This window comes from Homalodisca vitripennis, chromosome 2 (assembly GCF_021130785.1).
Source record: "Homalodisca vitripennis isolate AUS2020 chromosome 2, UT_GWSS_2.1, whole genome shotgun sequence".
NCBI classification, from domain to species: domain Eukaryota; kingdom Metazoa; phylum Arthropoda; class Insecta; order Hemiptera; family Cicadellidae; genus Homalodisca; species Homalodisca vitripennis.
In genome coordinates, this window is record NC_060208.1 from 45,063,040 (window position 1) to 45,081,160 (window position 18,121).

General features: G+C 36.1%; 1 protein-coding gene across 1 annotated transcript in view; it reads left to right on the forward strand.

Moving 5' to 3' along the window:
• Positions 1-244: 244 nt before the first annotated feature.
• LOC124356168 (folliculin-like) overlaps positions 245-18,121 on the forward strand; it is a 40,362-nt gene continuing 22,485 nt past the window's right edge. The window contains exons 1-5 of the mRNA XM_046807329.1: positions 245-435; positions 1,353-1,476; positions 2,911-3,048; positions 6,631-6,834; positions 11,122-11,213. Of these exons, the coding sequence (XP_046663285.1) occupies positions 1,357-1,476; positions 2,911-3,048; positions 6,631-6,834; positions 11,122-11,213 (554 nt within the window). The 5' untranslated portion in view covers positions 245-435; positions 1,353-1,356. The remainder of the gene's footprint in view (positions 436-1,352; positions 1,477-2,910; positions 3,049-6,630; positions 6,835-11,121; positions 11,214-18,121) is intronic.

An 18,121-nucleotide genomic window follows, 5' to 3' on the forward strand; every position in this document is an offset into this window, starting at 1 on the left:
TGAAAATGCGTTTTCGCTTTGTTAAAAAACTTGTTTCTTAATACTGGTTTCTTCATAATAATAAAATTCTGTTAAGAGGGCAAATAGCATTGGCAACCACAAGACGTATGTTGTCCTTTATAAACTGTTAGTTTTTTATAAAGCACTTTGGGGCTTCATTGTAGAGCAGAAATAAAACAGAGCTTCATGTATCATTCATTCAAAGTCAAAAGGAAAGAAAAAAAACTTGTTATGGTCTACCTAACCTAATGTCTGTCTGCGCAATGTTAGGTTATTTTGGTTGTTGTCATGATAAGGTTGATTACTTCGTATGAAATTGGGTTTTTTATAAGTTTATTAATTTGTGTTGTGAATATAAATTTAAATCCTTTGGCTAATCAGACGTAGTGTAGCAATTAATTGAACTGAGTTTGAATACTTTGCCCAAATAATAAGGTAAGTTGGTAGTTGTAGTAAATAGGTTAGTCTATCATTAATAATCTACAGTAAGAATAATGGGAAATGACTTTAGTCTTAAAAACACCTAACTTAGAATAATTTAGCTTATTATTCTGCCCTGTCTCCTAGATTGTTAGACTATTCAAAATATATCCTAAAAGTTCAAAAATATCAATGGCTAGGGACGTTTCTGTTGTAACTTCTGTTATTATTTAGGCTTTCCTCTCATTTATATCTATTGTAGCCTACTAGTATCCTGTGCATATATTTTCTTATTTTAAGTTGAAATTTAGGCAAATAGTGTGAAGTGGCTAAAGTAAATAATTACCAGAATTTGTATACATGTAAAACGTAATAAGAAACTCAATTAAACCAATTTTCAACTGACATTGAAAATAATGTAGCCTACTGTAAAGTATATTTGGATAGTCTAAATTAAATAAAAACTGTACTGGTTGCATATGCATAAAATTCTGCAATGACAGGATAATTATCATCAAAAATCTTACTCAAATGTTCACTGGCTCCACTCTCTCCGGCTGTTCCTGGATGGTTGCATAATTGGAACAGATAGGCTACTATTAAGAAGGACGAGTTGAGGTTTTTTGCTTAGTCTGATAAGATTTCTTTTAGTCTTGTGAAATCCATAGAAAATTCAATAAAAAGAAGTAAAGAATGTTTTATTGTACCAGATGAAGTAGACTATATTACTAAATTCCATTTAGTATGATTTTTAAAACTATTTGTGGACCAACGGATGATTGTCCTTAGTAGTATGTGCAAAGAGAGATGTACTAACATTCAACCATGTTTTATCAAAAAGACTGGATGATGAAATATAATCAAAATCCATTGCTTTTAGTCAAATTTTAATATACTCTGAAGAATTATATTAATGAAAACATAATTTTCAGAAAGATGAGTTTTGTCATATCGCTATGTCATTTCTGTGATCTCCATGGACCAAGCATACTTCTCACGTGTTATTCTGCACCACAAGAGGAAGAACTTCAGAGTTCCAATGAGGTCACATGCCAGGTTTGTGTCTCTGAGAACTGATTTAGTTAAAGAAGTAAGGTTTGTTGAATAACTTAAAAAGTCTATTACTAACGGTTTTTCCTTGAAGAAATTTACCAAGGGCCTAATATCAAACCCAATTTGACATTTAAACCATTTCGATTTTACGTTATTTTTTCTATCTGCTTTTTTTTGGTATAATCCTTATTTTATGCTATTTAGTCCATATAAAAAGATCCAGTGCATTATAACTCTTATAATGATAGATATCCTATATGTCTAGATGTGAAATGGGCCTTGATTGTGCAGTGGACAAATTTCGCTGCACGCATCTGATCAGCACAGATAGTCTGTTCTGTCTGCTCCATGAGTAAAGTGCTTACTAGTGTGGCTAAAAACATAAATATCAGTTCTTAAAATGGACACTTCAAGTACTTTGGTTTCGAAAACTGTAAAAAAAAAACTGATTAAATAATATACAACATGTATATTTGAGTATATGAAGAAACTGTAACCCCAAGTGTAATGTTAACAAAGTACAATGAAAACCTAGAGGTGTATAAGACAAAAATCTGTAATAGTGCTAGTAGTCTACTGGATGCACCTGCCGTCTCACTCCTCGTACCCCACCCAGCACACACTTCCCCTCAAACCCATTGCCTCTTCATGTGCGAACTGTTTCACGTCTAAATAATCTATCTATATTTGTTAATGTTTGGAGTTAAATTCTAATGAGCATTATTCTTTGGCCAATTTTTAGACACTAAAAATTTTAAAACAAGCAAAATCATAAGTCAATTCTTTTGAAGATAGGCTAATGGTTAAGTTGAAATTGTGTTACTTCCATAATACTATTTTTAACAATAACGTATGTGAACTTTGATTATATATATGGATCTTTGGCTATGTATTCTTAGTAAGAATACAGAATATTAATTAAGGTTGCTGGTGAAGCCAGAGATTTACTAATGATACAATGAAAAATTCTTTATTTATACAGGCAAAGTTAGGGCCACATGGCCTTTTTTTTAATGACACTGATAAGACAAAATGTTTAGAAAGTTTCTGGTCTGTCTGCAATAATTATTATTGCTTCGGATGTGAAAAAAAGGTATAAAACGAAGTTTTAGAAGAAAGTTGTCGAATGATAAAATAAAATGTGACAAGGTAGAGACAAAGTACCATCAAACTACGAGTGTAGGAGGAATTACTTGAAACTTTATAAAAATTTTAGATAACATATAAGAAGATTATAAAACACTGTGTCATTTATTTAGATATATTTTACTCCTCAATGGGATTATCAGTGCATAGACAAATGCTCTAATATTCTGAGGGAATTGATACAAATAATAAGATACTTCTTAATCTTTAAAACATCACCGGTTGACTCATGTCTGTGTGCACAGTCTCAACTTTGAGATACTTGCCTATTATTGTGCTATTGACCTACAGGCTTGTTCGATGGCGGAGAAGTACGTGACTGTTGAGAGAGTATCTGGGACCCGCTACATCAGCAGTCGTCTGCCTGTTCAACGTCAAGCCCTGGTTTCCTGGCTGACTCATGTCTGTGTGCGGAGTCTCAGCTGTGAGGTAACTGATTGCATCCTTTTCAAGAATTATGTCTTTTTCTATTTATTATTATCACTATGATTGAGAAAGCAAATATATAAAAAAATGTAGTGTTTTTATTAAATTTATATTATAAATGGCCAATAAGTGTCCCAACGGAGTAACGTAGTTCCACTAGTTCACAAAATTCTATTAAAGTTTTAATTTAAATATAAGAGTTATTTTGTACCGTACAAATTAAAAATAATTTTTTTACTAAGTTCTTATCAGAAATTCAACTGTAATATACATATTGAATTCTTACTATAAAAAAAGTTTTTACCTAGACATTGTGCCTACCAAAGCTTTTAGTCAGTGATGGATGGAGTGAATGGAAGTGAGGGAGGGTCAGTATTGTCAGAATCATCTTCACACTGTCATTTATGTCAGAGGTATCTTGCTAATGAATTCTGACACATCAGTCATTAAGTTCTCATATTTAGACTTAACTAAATCTATTTTGTGACCCTATGTAATCCTATATTAAGTTTTGTTTAAATAGCTATAGTAATAAACTGTATTAGAATTTAAATGAAATCACTATTCAAGTTACCGAATCTTGAGTTCACCTTTAATGGACTGAGATGTTTGTACAAATATGCTCTTTATATTTGTATCTATCTTTTACTATAATTTCTCCCTACTTCATAATTTGCTACAGCTTTTTTTGTTACTTCTGAATTATGTTTCCATTGTACAAAGACACCCATGAGTTAACTCTCTGAGCTAATCCTCATTTACACTGATTGCTAGTTTCTCCACCTTCAGCATGAAATATTTGCTATTTAAATACTAGTATAGAATTAAAAATTGGCAATGTATCAATATCTGAGACAAAAAGGTAAAAGTTAATCTATTTATAAGATGTTATTTTATTTCTGGATTTATCAACCACGAGAATCGAAAGTGGCTCAGTTAACAGTTGTTTGGTCAAATACTTGTATTTATAAAAAAGTAAGTTTTCTTCTGTATTTATTGAAGAAATGAAGTACAGATTATTCACTTTTGTTCCACCTTGAGGTTACAATGAACACTATGGTATGGTTCAAGTTTTATAATTAGTAACTTTTATATTGATTTCACAATTTTTTCAGATTCAGATTCAGATCCTTTATTAGTTATCAAGTAAAACAAATTAAAATAAGCTTCGTCAAGTTGATATAGCTAAGTCATAATATTACAACAACAATAAATAGTAAATTAAAATTAAAACAACATTCAAATTCTTAGATCATTAAAATCACTGTTAAAATATTCTTCAGTAGTATAAAAACATTTTCTCCTTAACCCTTTTACTGCCGACGTCCGACATATCGGACGTCGGCATTTTTTGCCGAAAACGCCAACGTCCGATATGTCGGACGTCTGTTTTTTTTTATTGTTACTGGCTACTGTTATGTTCAAATGCCGAAATATTTGGTATTTTGGTTGTTTAGGAGGAAAGGATAATGAAAGAAGCCATTTGAAGAACTTTGGATTTCTATTTTCGTCGTCTTTGACTAGAATTGACGAACTACCTAGACAGCTGTCAAAACCAGATGATCGGGTTAGATTACTGAAATCTTCGTTCATTGTTGTTGTTTACAATGTTATCGAAAGTTTTTTGAAGTGTTACTTTTGTTGATCAAGGATAAAATGAGTAAAAGAGTTACATCTAACTCTCCTGTGAGTGAGGGAACAATAATTAACAGTCTAATCGATGGTGGTGTACAAGTGCAAGACGAACTGAGTGACGATTTCCTTCAGAATTTGTCAGATTCATATGCCGAGAACGATTCTGATATTAGTGTTAGGGCTATTGAAGACAATCAAAGTGATGTGGATGACACTGATGACGATCCTGACTTTATCTTACCATCAGATAATGAGGAGTTATTAGATAGTGAGGGGGATATGGCACAGATAAGTTTACCTTCAACTTCCACTGGTAGGCCTAGAGGAGGCCTACCAGTTTTGGGAAAATCCTCATAGTGCAGCTATGTTTCAAAGTAGCACCTTCAAATTTGGTATATGTTCTAAGCAATTGCTCTAGTTTATAATGATATCATGCTCAAAATTTTAGTATAATTTTAAAAATAAATTATCAGATGCCAAACACAATTTTTATTTTTTTATTTATTTTTTATTTACATAATTTTTAAAATTAAATAATGAGTTTGTTTCAAATTAAAATTTCTTTTTATTATTTAAAAAACAGCATTTAAATACGAGTAAATAAAGTAAAAATTCATGCAAATCTAATGAAAAATAAAAAAGATACAGCATTTTTTGTAAATGAATGCACAACAGCGATTTTCCCCCTTGGCAATTTTGACTGGTACGATAAAAAAATGGCCGGCAGTAAAAGGGTTAACCAACTACATATCATTCTTCAGTATTTATTACATGATAATTGCCTTACTGCTACTGGTAACTTCTATGGGACTTGTCCAATCATAGTCCAACAATATTTGGTATCACTAAATTAAGGCTTTGTCTAGACTTAGAACTGTGATAAAATTACTGTATATATACGTGCAACTCAATGTCATAATTTTGAGGTGAGGAAATGTCGCTCTAAAACTAGTCAGAAGCTAAAAGACCAGTGATATCTCTTATTGCCTTTTTTCCAAATAAAAGCTTTTTTGGCTGCACTTGAGTTGCCCCAAAGTCTTACACCACAGTTGAGTTACGAATATAACAAACCAAAGTACACCATTCACAAAATTTCCAAGCAGAAACATGATCTTCATTTTCTTAAGAGACAAGTTACTCTTGACAGTTTTTTGCAAAGATTGTTAACATGTGCATACCAGCTAAGTTTAGTTTTAAGATAAATACCCAACAGCATGACAGGATAAAAATAAATATCATACAAAATGTCTATATTATGTTTTAGTGAGTGAAGTATATGTTCAGTCTTACTTTAATTAATCAATAGGTTATGTACAGACCACCAGATTTTGACTTGTTCTAAAGAATCTGTATGCTGGATTTTACATTAATAATATTAGTACCTATTATATAATAGGAAGGTGGTGTCATTTGCATATAACATTGAAAAATACGGTAAATTTGTACTAAAATCATTAATAACTACTCAAAATAAAAAGGATTCCAAACCAGAGCCTTGGGGTACCCCTGCAACTATATCTAAGAATTCTGAGAAATTAACACAAACCATTTATTCTCTGCATTTCAAGTAACATTCAATTAATTGTAATTCTAAATGGCTTATTCCATAAAATTAAAGTTTTTCTGACATAAAATAGAGGAGTTACAGTGTCAAAAGATTTGCTCAAATCTATCAGGGTTATATACTTGCTTCTTTTCAAAACAATTTAAGATACCCTCATATATATATATTTGATTGAAAAATTTGATTTTTAATGTATATATTTTCCTGTGTGAATAATTGCAGCTATTCTTGTACTACTGTTTTGTGAACTGTTTATCTTTCATGAACCATTTTTTAGAATCTGTAGATCATCATACTAATAAAAAATTAAAAAAGATGGTAGAAAATGTCTTGTCAAACTCACTTAATATCACTACACAAACTCTACTCTCAATTTATGTTTCCAGCTGAACCCTTGTGTGTTCTGTGAACCCCCCAACTGTGCTCTGTCCATCTCATTCTCTGTGCGTGATGCCAAAGCTCGAGGATTCTACCACTGGCTTAGCATTGTTGTCAGTTCACGTGATCTGGCCCTGTTGGCTTCTAGTTGGCCCTTCCTTTCACACAACATTCAGTTAATTGTTAACTGGCTTCAAGACAAGGCAACAGAGGTATGTACAGGGCTATTTACATAACTCCTCAAGTTTATGCTATCTAGCCCTGTTGGCTGCACAACATGTATCAGTTACTGTTATTTGGAATCAAGACAAGGCAACAGAGGTATGTACAGGGCTACAGTGGAACCTCGATAAGTCGTATTAATCGAGACTGAGGCCGATCCGGGTTAACGAAAATCCGGGTTAGCCGGAGAATTAGGTAAAAATTAATAAAATGCGGTATACTTACAGATAAACTCCATTATAATTGTAAAAAAATATGCACATTTAATTATTATTAATCCTTACAGTACATTTATAACTGTTCATTTCCTGGTAGAAAACTCGGTCAGCTTTGTTGTGCCAATGTCGTCTGCCGCTTGCGTGCTGTGCCATCTCGCAGTCTCTTCAACATGAGCAATTCAGCCGGCGATGTTTCTGCCTGTCGCTCGAAATAAACCATTAGTTCGTTTAGTTTGGTCACTGCATCTCCATGACTCATCACTGGATCTTCAATGTCCCCGTCTGCCTCCTCAGCGTCTGATTCATTAGCATCAGGTAAAAACGACGTGATCACTTCCTCGTCAGTAAGTGGCTCATAGCCTCCGGTATTGTCTGCCCCTAACCACAGATTAATGTCATTTTCATCAACTTCAGAGCAGCCATCAATATTTTGGAACATATCCAAAAGTTCTTGGGGCTGGACATCGTCTGGAGAGTCATTTTCCATATTACAGTTCCCCACTGGTTGAATTATATTTTCAGGCAAGTCGCATACACCCTTCCACAGTTTTTTCCAACATTTAATTAAGCTGATTCTAGTCACTTGTTCCCAAGATTCTTTGCAGTCAGTTTTCACATTAAATGTTTTGAGAATCTTAACTACACCGTGTCCTCCTTCATTGTCAATGATTGTGCTTAGCATCTGTCTTCTGTAAACCTTCTTCATTATCTCGAGAACCCCCTGGTCCATGGCCTGTAATAGCGCTGTTACATTAGGCGGCAAAAACTTGACGGTAATGTCCCCACTGACCAGCACATCTGCAGACGGATGTGAAGGAGCATTATCAATTAGTAGGACAGCTTTAATTGGCAACCCACAATCTTTTAAATATTTCGTCACACCTGGCACAAAACAATCAAAAAACCAGTTTTTAAAAGTGTTGCTGTCCATCCATGCACTTCTTTGAGACTTGTAGACAACTGGTAGAGAATCCCGATTTACGTTTTTCAGTGCTCGCGGATTTTTCGCTTTTCCTATTAAGAGTAGAGGAAATTTATGCTTCCCCGAAGCATTGCTGCAGGCCATTATTGCCAATCGGTCTTTGCTTTTTCTGTTTTTGAGGCCAAAGTTTTGCTCGGCAACATTCTGTAAAACAGACCCGTCTCATCGGCATTATATATTTGATCTGCCGTTAAATTTTCTTCTTTAACATAATCCAAAAACTTGTTTTTATAGTACTCAGCAATGCTGTTGTCCCCAGATAGACTTTCTCCTGTGATAGATAGTTGGCGAATACCATGCCGTTTTTTCCACCTATCCAACCATCCTTAACTCGCAGTAAAATTTGGTTCACAATCAGGCAACTGTTTATTCAGCTTGATTGCCTTTTCTTGAATGATAGGCCCAGACACTGGCAAACCACGTTCCCTTTCCGCACAAAACCAAACATTCTTCCAACCAAAAACCAAAAATTCTTCGATTTTTGTCCTATTTTTTTTCGAATCCGATACTGTAGATATACTGACACCATAAGATGCTGCAATTGTTTTTAAAGATTCGCCTTTATCTATCCTACCTAATGCCTGTAGTCTCTTTTCCATTGTCACTACAACATTTTTACGTTTTCTTGTCATCGCGTAGATAAAAACAAACGCACAACACAAATGAAGCACACTATCTGAAGCACGATTGCAGTACAGAAGCAAACAATACAGTACACTACACACACAACACGGGCACAAGTGAGTGGAGCGAGGTAGGTTCTGAGGGACCAGGCATGGCGGTAGCGTCGGAGAGGATTTGGGGAAATACGCGTCTGTTATTGTTTCCGAGAATCCGGGACAATGACCGCCACTCGGTCGCCGTGTGCCATGAGTCACACACTCACTGTCTTACAGTCCCATCAAATACTGATGCAACATCGATTCACGGATACTATACCACTCAAAAATATTACGTTTTTATTATTGAAATGTTTGTCTGATTTTTTATTTATTAATTGAAAATCGGTCCGGGTTAGCCAGACTTCCGGGTTAACGGGGGCCGACTTATCGGGGTTGTACTGTATTTACATAACTTCTCAAGTTTATGCTATCTAGCCCTGTTGGCTGCACATCATGTATCGGTTACTGTTATTTGGTATCAAGATAAGGCAACAGAAGTATGTACAGGGATATTTACATAGCTCCTTAAGTTTGTGCTATCTAGCCCTGTTGGCTGCACAACATGTATCAGTTACTGTTATTTGGTATCAGGACAAGGCAACAGAAGTATGTACAGGGCTATTTACATAGCTCCTCAAGTTTGTGCTATCTAGCCCTGTTGGCTGCACAACATGTATCAGTTACTACTGTTATTTGGTATCAAGACAAGGCAACAGAAGTATGTACAGGGCTATTTACATAGCTCCTCAAGTTTGTGCTATCTAGCCCTGTTGGCTGCACAACATGCATTGGTTATTGTTGTTTGGCTTCAAGATAAGGTGAATAGAGTTAAAATAGAGTTTTAATCATGATTGAATTTGTTTATATTATTTAAAATTTTAGTTTTTTCTGCTACAACAAACTATAAATCACAAGGTGAGAACATTTTCTTAACCAAGTGTTAATGTAATACTGATTTGAGAAAGAGGAAAGTGAACTAGAGCTAAACTCAACATTCACATAATATTTATGTTTAATAATCCAAATTTAAGTAATAATAAACACCTCTTGTTCTTTGAAACTTTCTTTGATGTTTAAGCTAAACTTAGCTAAACTTAGCTAAACTATGTGGACCTTTAGGCTATGAGTTGCTTTCTTCTCTATGTATGTGTAATGTCAAGTAAACTGTCTAATTGCATTAAGACAAGGCTTTACAGGGAAGCCAATTTCTAATACTGTACTTAATTTTAGATTTCTGATTCTTGAATTGCTATAATTATTACACATTATGTATTCTTTATTTTTACATAATGTCACATACAAACGTTCACACACATATGCACACACGTGGGCACTCACACACATACATACGCATGTGTGTGTGCATTTCACATCAAGTGCAAAAATATTTTAAAAACAGTTGCACATCTAAAAGGAATAAAATGTAGCCTAATTAACATTTCACACCAAAGAACCTAGAAAAAATTGCTGAGTAATTGTTTTATATGTTCTAGTTTTAGTTCATGTCTTACTGAATTGTGAAAATTTATGATCTGAGCTCTATTTTATAATTTAAGCAATATATCATGGAAAGTTAGGAAAATAGCTTGTACAATTGTTTTATGGTCCTTTAATTGCTTAATTCCAAAAAATATCAAAGTATAATAAAGTCCTAATTTTTGAACTGTGTGTTCTTGATTACTGGTGTTACACTATATTATTATTATATTCTCATTTCTGAAACCATTTTGAAACCAGATTTTGAGTAGTCCCAGTAGGAAAGTTCCATTATATAGTATAATCTGTCTCTTACTACCTGATTACCACTGTATGATATTAGAACATAGTAAGTTTTTTATTTTTATAACTTTTTTTACTATTTATATCAATGTTTATTCAGTGTAGATTTTCAATTCTTTTGTGTGTAGTATGATCAAAACGTCTCACAAAAACTAAATCTGTGTATAGTTAAGTATAAGGCAGTAATATTGGTATTATTTAGCGTTTCAACTTGGTGAAGAATAGTGTACGTATATTGACCATTTATGTAATTCAGGCAAATTTTGAATGTCATGTACCATTGTTGAAATAAAGCATGTTGCAAACCTGTGGTTTCTGATATAATTGCAAGATTTTGTTGAGTTAAATTTGAATATTCCTTGAAAACATTCACATCATTGTTTCAATCCCTATACCAGTGTGCTAAACAGTAAACAACTAAACAGCATAAGTAATAACATGTAAACATTAGTTTCTTTTAATTTGAATTACTAGTACAATCATGAGTAAATGAACAATATTTTGAAAACCTTCAATTGTTAATGATATTCACATTACTTTACAACAGAGAATTGTGAAAACGTTTTGGATCCGGCAGATTCTTAATTAAAGAAATTAAATTTCACAACTCTCAGTTACTGACAAGACAATGTACAGGTTTACAACTTGGAGAGACCGTTCCGAGGCATTGAGCCATCTCAGTCTCGGCCCTTACCTCAGCTTGTCAAGTCGAAAGCTGTATACGCAAGGTGAGTGTAGTTTGCTCATGAGTGTTTTATATTCTTATTTATATGTACTTAAATATATTACTTTTGTGACAATGGTAAAACGTTTATCCATCTGATTGATAATGTACCGAACAAGGCTAGTCAGGGCTGTGGTGGTTGACCTTCCCTTTAGGAAACCGTGTTGTTAACTACTGAGAATGTTGTTATCAATAAGATGACTCATTAATCGGTCAAGCATCGCCTTAGCAATTACGTTGGATATTGTAGATAAGAAGGATAAAGATCACACCCACATTAACACACATCAACTTATCCTTTAAGGAAGGTATTTTCCCAAAAGCACTGAAATAAAAAAAAAAAATTAAACTCTGTAGTTTTCTACTAAGGACTCACACCATTTTAAAATTTTTGAATTATTTTTTATAATTTGCAATTTTTAAGTAGTTTTGAGGAGATCTCATTCAATCCAGAAGATGGTTTTGATTTAGGCCAGAGATAACTTTTGATATTTCAGATCTTACGGTTGGATTTATTATGAGTTAACCCTCTCCCACTCGCAAGGCATGAATCGGCACGGCCACCACATAGCCACTGCAGCTTAAACGGCACAGATCGGCACGCACTGCTTTAACGACTAGAGCCGATAAGTGCTGCTCTCGAGTAGCAATATTTTGTACTACTACGGGTTGTTTGCTATCAAGAGACTATTTACTTTACTTTTACAGTAGATTTATTCCATTATTTTGCTATTTATATTAGTTGTGGGGAAACAATGGCGGGTTGTAGTCGTATACTTCGTGACAGTGAAATCGATCTCGTTATTAGTAGTGATTGCGACGATTCAAGTGAGTGTAGTGATGTACCAGAGCTTTGTGAAGTGGTTGGTGGCATTGAGGATGTAGTTCAGAGTAATTACAGTGGCAGTGGCAGTGACAGCGAGCCAGACAATGACCTTCACCAAGTAACTGCACAACAAACAACCCCGTGCCAACCCGCGCCCAGCTGTCCGTGTGCCCCCTCCCTGGTCTTGTACAATCAACTTCATTGATATATGGTAAAATAATTAATATATATAATTATAGTCAATTACAATGACAGAACGTGTGTAAGTTGAGGAACCGCGTATTTTGACTAAGCGCAACCGGCAGAGCGAATTAATTGAGGTTAGAAGCACCGTGAGCGCCTGGAAACAATACGAGCGGGAGAGGGTTAATACAGATTTTGGGGTTCAATAATTCTGTTTTGAAATTAGGTACTGTATAGTGACTGTTACCTGCAGAGTGTGCTGAAATAGTTTTTAGATGTTATGCTACCAGGAGAGAATCTTTTATCAACCTCTTATCTATTACCAACTCTATGTGGGTTGAATGCTCCTCGTTTATGCATCTCTCATGGTTAATTACATTCCAAATAGTTTTTTGTTTGTTTTCTGAAATTGGAATATAGTTTGATGTGGTTTCCTTCCTTACATGCATCAGTCTAAGGCCATATTCCTTCTTTGCCTGAGCTGTAATTACCTTCTCAGCGAACTCCCAAATTTGGTTCTTGTTTACCAATGTCTAAAGATAAATATTTTTAAACCTGCATGCTTCTTGATCGTTTGTATTTTTGAAACTAAATCTTTTTTTAGTCTGGATTTTATCAAGGGGCATGTAGAATTCAGGGTCCAGTTAAGTATTTGATTAAAAATTGATTTGGATTAAAGCATTATAGACAGTTTGTCATGATTCATCCTTCAGGACTTGTTTTATATTGTTAAAGATTATCTTCTTGTTGAGATTGGGAGTATTTTATTTTGAGTGGCAGATCTGGGCAGTGTGATCAGACAGGCCAGTTGTTAAGATTTCTGTCTTGATATCATCATTGTGAATGTTAGTGCATATAAAGTTTGGGGGTCTGTACACTCCTAAAAGCTAGGTTTGAGTTTTCCAGAGTTAATGTGGATCATGGAGAGATCACAGACTTTTCCGATTGTGTTATTTGCAACTTAGTTTCCAAGGCTGTCATTCACGTGAATGGTCACACTGCATTTTTTATTAACTTCTCTTGAGAAATCTTTTACAAGTGTATAGTTGTTGATTCTGTTACCAGTTAGCTCCTCACTTGAAAGATTGTGTTCTGTCAATAAAATTAAGGTGGGTTTTTTTGTTTCCAGCAAATCATTAAGTCTGTTTGTCTTCCTTTGAAGGTGGTTTATGTTTTGGTGCAGGACTTTAAACAGTGGAGATTTTTAGTGCTTTAGGGAATTTTTGAAGACCTTTGTTTTATAATGTTTCATTTTGCTTGAATTCCCGATTGACTGATCTAAAAAATTCTGCAGTAATTGGATTATTTTAATGTCAAGTCAAGTCAAAGCAAACTTTATTCGTGAATGTAGAGTACACGTTGCAGAATATGTGTCAATACATAAAAGTACGAGGGTCGTCCAGAAAGTAAAGAACGATTGCGCATCACGGGCGGCGCAGTTCCCCCACCACCGCGGGTAGATAGCTTGTTCGTTAGCCACACCTTCTGCCTCAGTGTGAGCTGAGTAGCGGTACCGTGAGGTCACGTTTTGCGTCTCCTGTGAAAGTTTAAAATGGCGGCGTTAATTGAAAATCCCGCCAAGTGTGAACTGCGTAGTGTGATACGGTTTTCTGAATGCACAGAATGTTCGACCTATTGAAATTTATAGGCAAATTAAGGCAGTTTACGGTGATAATGCGATGAACGAGTCATCAGTGAGAAAATGGTGCATTCAACTTAAGGAAGGTCGAACTAATGTGCACGACGAGGAACGAAGTGGAAGGCCGTCACTCGTTACTGACGATGTTGGCAGCGAAAGTTGATGGAAAAAAAAAATTCAACAAAACCGTCGTTTCACTTTGAGTGGTCTAGTGGAAATTTTTTCCACAAATTTCAAGGTTCGCCTTTGCACGAAATAGTGACTGAACGTCTTGGTTATCAGAAAATGTTGCTCGTTGGGTGCCTAAGATTCTTACTGATGTCCACAAGACTAAACGGATGGGAGCAGCTCTTGAGTTTTTGACTCAGTATGACGAAGAAGAAGGTGATGCGTTTCTTGACCGCATCGTAACGGGTGACGAAACTTGGGGTTTCCTATCGAACCCCGGAAACAAAGCTCCAGTCAATGGAATGGCATCACTCGAATTCAACCAACAAAAAACAGGAAAGAAAAAAACCAATATTTGAACACCAGGAAATTGATGGCAACAGTTTTTTGGGACCGAAAAGGCCTAATCCATGTGGAGTTCATGCCGAGAGGCGAACAAAATCAACTCAGAGGCCTACATCGAGACCTTGCATCGGCTTCGCCGCGCTATTCAGAAACAAACGACGCGGAATGCTGTCGTCGAAAGTGGTGCTAGATCCACGACAATGCCTCGGCCTCATTGCAGTGCACGAACCAAAGCAGAACTCAATTCTTTCAAATGGCAAATCTTCGGACACCCTCCGTATAGTCCAATCTGGCTCCGAAGTGACTATCACTTGTTTCCAAAGTTGAAAGTGTTTTTTTAAGGCGGAAAAAAAACTTTTTGGGTGACGAAGACCTCAAAAGTATAAAAACGGAGTAAAAAGTGGGCTTCCATTCCTTGGCGGCAGAACAGTATAACGTCGGTATAGAAATAACTGGTGCCACGCTACAAACAAGTGCCTTGGACAGTTCCGGCGATTTGTAGAAAAAATTAGAGTAAGTTTTTAAGTATTTATAAAATAAATTTATCATGATGCTCTTATCTTTTGTTTTTTATTGACTTATAACAAAACGTTCTTTACTTTCTGGACGACCCTCGTAATTATAAATTAGGTTGACAAATCTCTCCAGTTTGAAAATTCTTCAACGGAGTAGAATGTCTTGTCGGCCAGCTAGGTGGTGAGACGTGTCCTGAATGGCAATAGTCTCTTCTCTTCTTTAAGATGTCTTGGCAGTAGATTCAAAAATTTTGCTCCTGCATAGGAAGGTTTTTTGGCAAACATTGCAAGTCTGTGAGATTGAAGGTTGAAATTTACTGCGTTTCTGGTGTTGTGGGTATGGATGTCGATGAATCGTTCAGCATTGCTTGTGAGAATGTGAATGATGGACTGAAAGATAAACAAGGCAGTAACAGTTTGGATACCAAGGTCTTTAAAGGCACTCCTACAAGTGTCTCTTGGTCCCAAGCTTGCTAGCATTCTCACAGCCTTTTTCTGCATTATTGGGACTCTATTCAGATTTCCTGCAGTTGATCCACCCCAAACAAGCAGTCCATATCTTATGTGGGATTCAAATAGTGAGAAATAAGCAACTTTAGCTGTTGCGAGGTCTGTGACAGCTCTAACTCTTTTGAGCACATACAGGGCAGTACTCAATTTGTTGCAGACCAAATCAATATGAGGTGTCCAAGATAGAGCACTGTCTACAATAATTCCCAAGTACTTAGTTTCTTCCTCCACCTCTAACATCGGGAGTCCAACATTTTAATTTTGTGCTCTACTAAACAGTACTTGCTTTGTTTTTCCTTCGTTTAGTGCCAAGTTGTTAACATGACAGTACTGTTTGGCTACATTTAATGAAATCCGGCTGAATTTGATCAATGCTCATAAATGTTTTGTTAGGGTTTTCTAATTAATTTTCAATTGTTCCTATTTGTCTGTCAAAGAATTATTCATACGTTTCTCCATCTTCAAGCTTCATTGCTGTGGTTGATGGCTTTATTGACCTTATTCTGACTTTTTTATGTCAAGTGAAGGGAGTTTATTAGACAGTTTTTGTGGAGAATAAGTGTCGAGTTGGTGCACCTGTGCTTCTACCAGAATTCAGTTTTTGTAGTTTGAGTTACATGATGCATCTATTTTGTTTCAAAGTGTTGATGGTTCCATGTATTTACTCTGGTTTGTGAGCATAGTTCTTTAGCAGTTGTGAGAGCTTGCCTTGATTTAGTGACTTGCAGTGAGACACTGACATTTGTTTTACAAAACTATTTATTTCCTTTTAATTAGAAGTGGTAAGCTTTGGGTTTCTAAGTCTATTGAATGGACTAAGAAAATTGTCTTGTGAATATTTTCCTCAATTGTTCTATACTGCCCAGTCTCTATTCTAATATAACTAGCTCTTGTGACTTAAGTGAGGAGCTTAATGGTGTCATTGGTACGAAAACCGTGGTATGTGTTTCTACGTTTTTGTGGATTTTTAGAATTTTTTGATGGTTGGTTTCAGAAAAATTTTATTTTGTTTAATAGTGGTTAAGGATTATGTTTTCCAATTCTGAATTTCCTTTGTTCATCGAATAGGAGGGACTGTCTTATGTCATGCTCTTCGTGTAAAATATTGAAATTCTGATGATGTGCTGAGCCGGTTCTAAGTCTTGAGCCCAGTTCTCCCCGGCTCATGTATATGTTTATTTATGTAGTATATGTAAGTGTTGTTTGTTGTGGCTGCAGAAGCACTGACTGTGCTGTTTGAGAGCGCTCTGCACATCCTCTTCAGAGTGGCAAGGAACTTCTAAATTCTTGCACATTAGTGGAAGTACTTATTGTAACTTTTTACCTTTTCTAGTTTTTTTAATGTTATTCACTTATTTATTTTCCCGCTAACATGCTGGCTTAAGTTGCTGTTTCGCACTGACGAGGTCCAGGAGAGGAACTCTTGCCTCCTGCTGCTCTCTCATCATGGGTGGTCGCAGACAGTTTCCAGGGTTTTCCTGCTCTGCTGGAAAGCTGGCCTCCATGACGAGCTGAACACCCCTAGTCAACATCTGTGATACCCTGCTACTTGTTAATTAATTAATTTATTCTGTTATTGTTGCCAGTTATTATAGTTTATACGAGGGCTATTCGGAAAGTTGATTACGTTTTGCGCTGTGGCCGCTAGGGGCGGGACTAGCGCGGCCATCTTGGTGTCAGGACGTCCCACCGCTCAGTGGCTATCCAGCCGTGCTAGCGGGAAGTTCATGTTGTAACGCATCTGGTCACAGTGCCTGTTTGAAATGTCTGCCTGTTCATGACGAAGAGCGAAGTGGAAGACCCAGCATAGTGACTGACGAACTTGTTGAGAAAGTTGACGCAAAGGTCCGAGAAAACCGACGGTTAACCATAACGGAACTCTCGCTTAGTTTCCCTCAAATTTCACGAATTTTTTATACGAAATCGTCACTGATAAGCTTCGCTTCCACAAGTTTTATGCAAGATGGGTACCGAAAATCCTGACCGACGTCCACAAAAACCAGCGCATGGCTGCAGCGTTAACAATTTTGGATGCTTACGACAAAGAGGGTGAATCACTACTCGATCACATCGTAACTGGCGATGAAACATGGGTGAAACATGTTAACTGCGAGACTAAATTGCAGTCAATGGAGTGGGGACACACAAGTTCCCCTCACAAACCAAGAAAATGTTTGCAAACGATGTCGGCAAGAAAGGTTATGGCGACTGTTTTTTGGGACAAGAAAGGTGTACGAGTAATTTTTGTTGATTTTCTGGAACGAGGCACTACAATCAACTCAGAAAGGTATTGCCAAACGTTAAACAACCTCAGAAGAGCGATCCAAAACAAGTGTAGGGGAAAGTTGAGCTCGAAAATTCTGTTGATTCACAATAACGCTCGACCTCACACGGCAAATCGCACACGTGAAGTTCTCGAATCATTCCAGTGGGAGTTGTTTCCTCATCCACCATACAGCCCAGATCTTGCACCAAGTGACTACCACTTGTTCCCAACAATGAAGAAGTGGCTGGCAACGCAGCGCTTTGACGACGACGCAGAGCTGCAGCAAAAAGTGACAAACTGGTTGAAGACACAGGCGGCAGAATTTTATGAGGAAGGCATTGTCAGGCTCATCCATCGATATGATAAGTGCCTAAATTTGAATGGCGACTATGTTGAAAAGTAGTATTTAAGTGTGGCTTTCAAATGTATATAATAAAACTTTTCCTATACTTTGTTAATT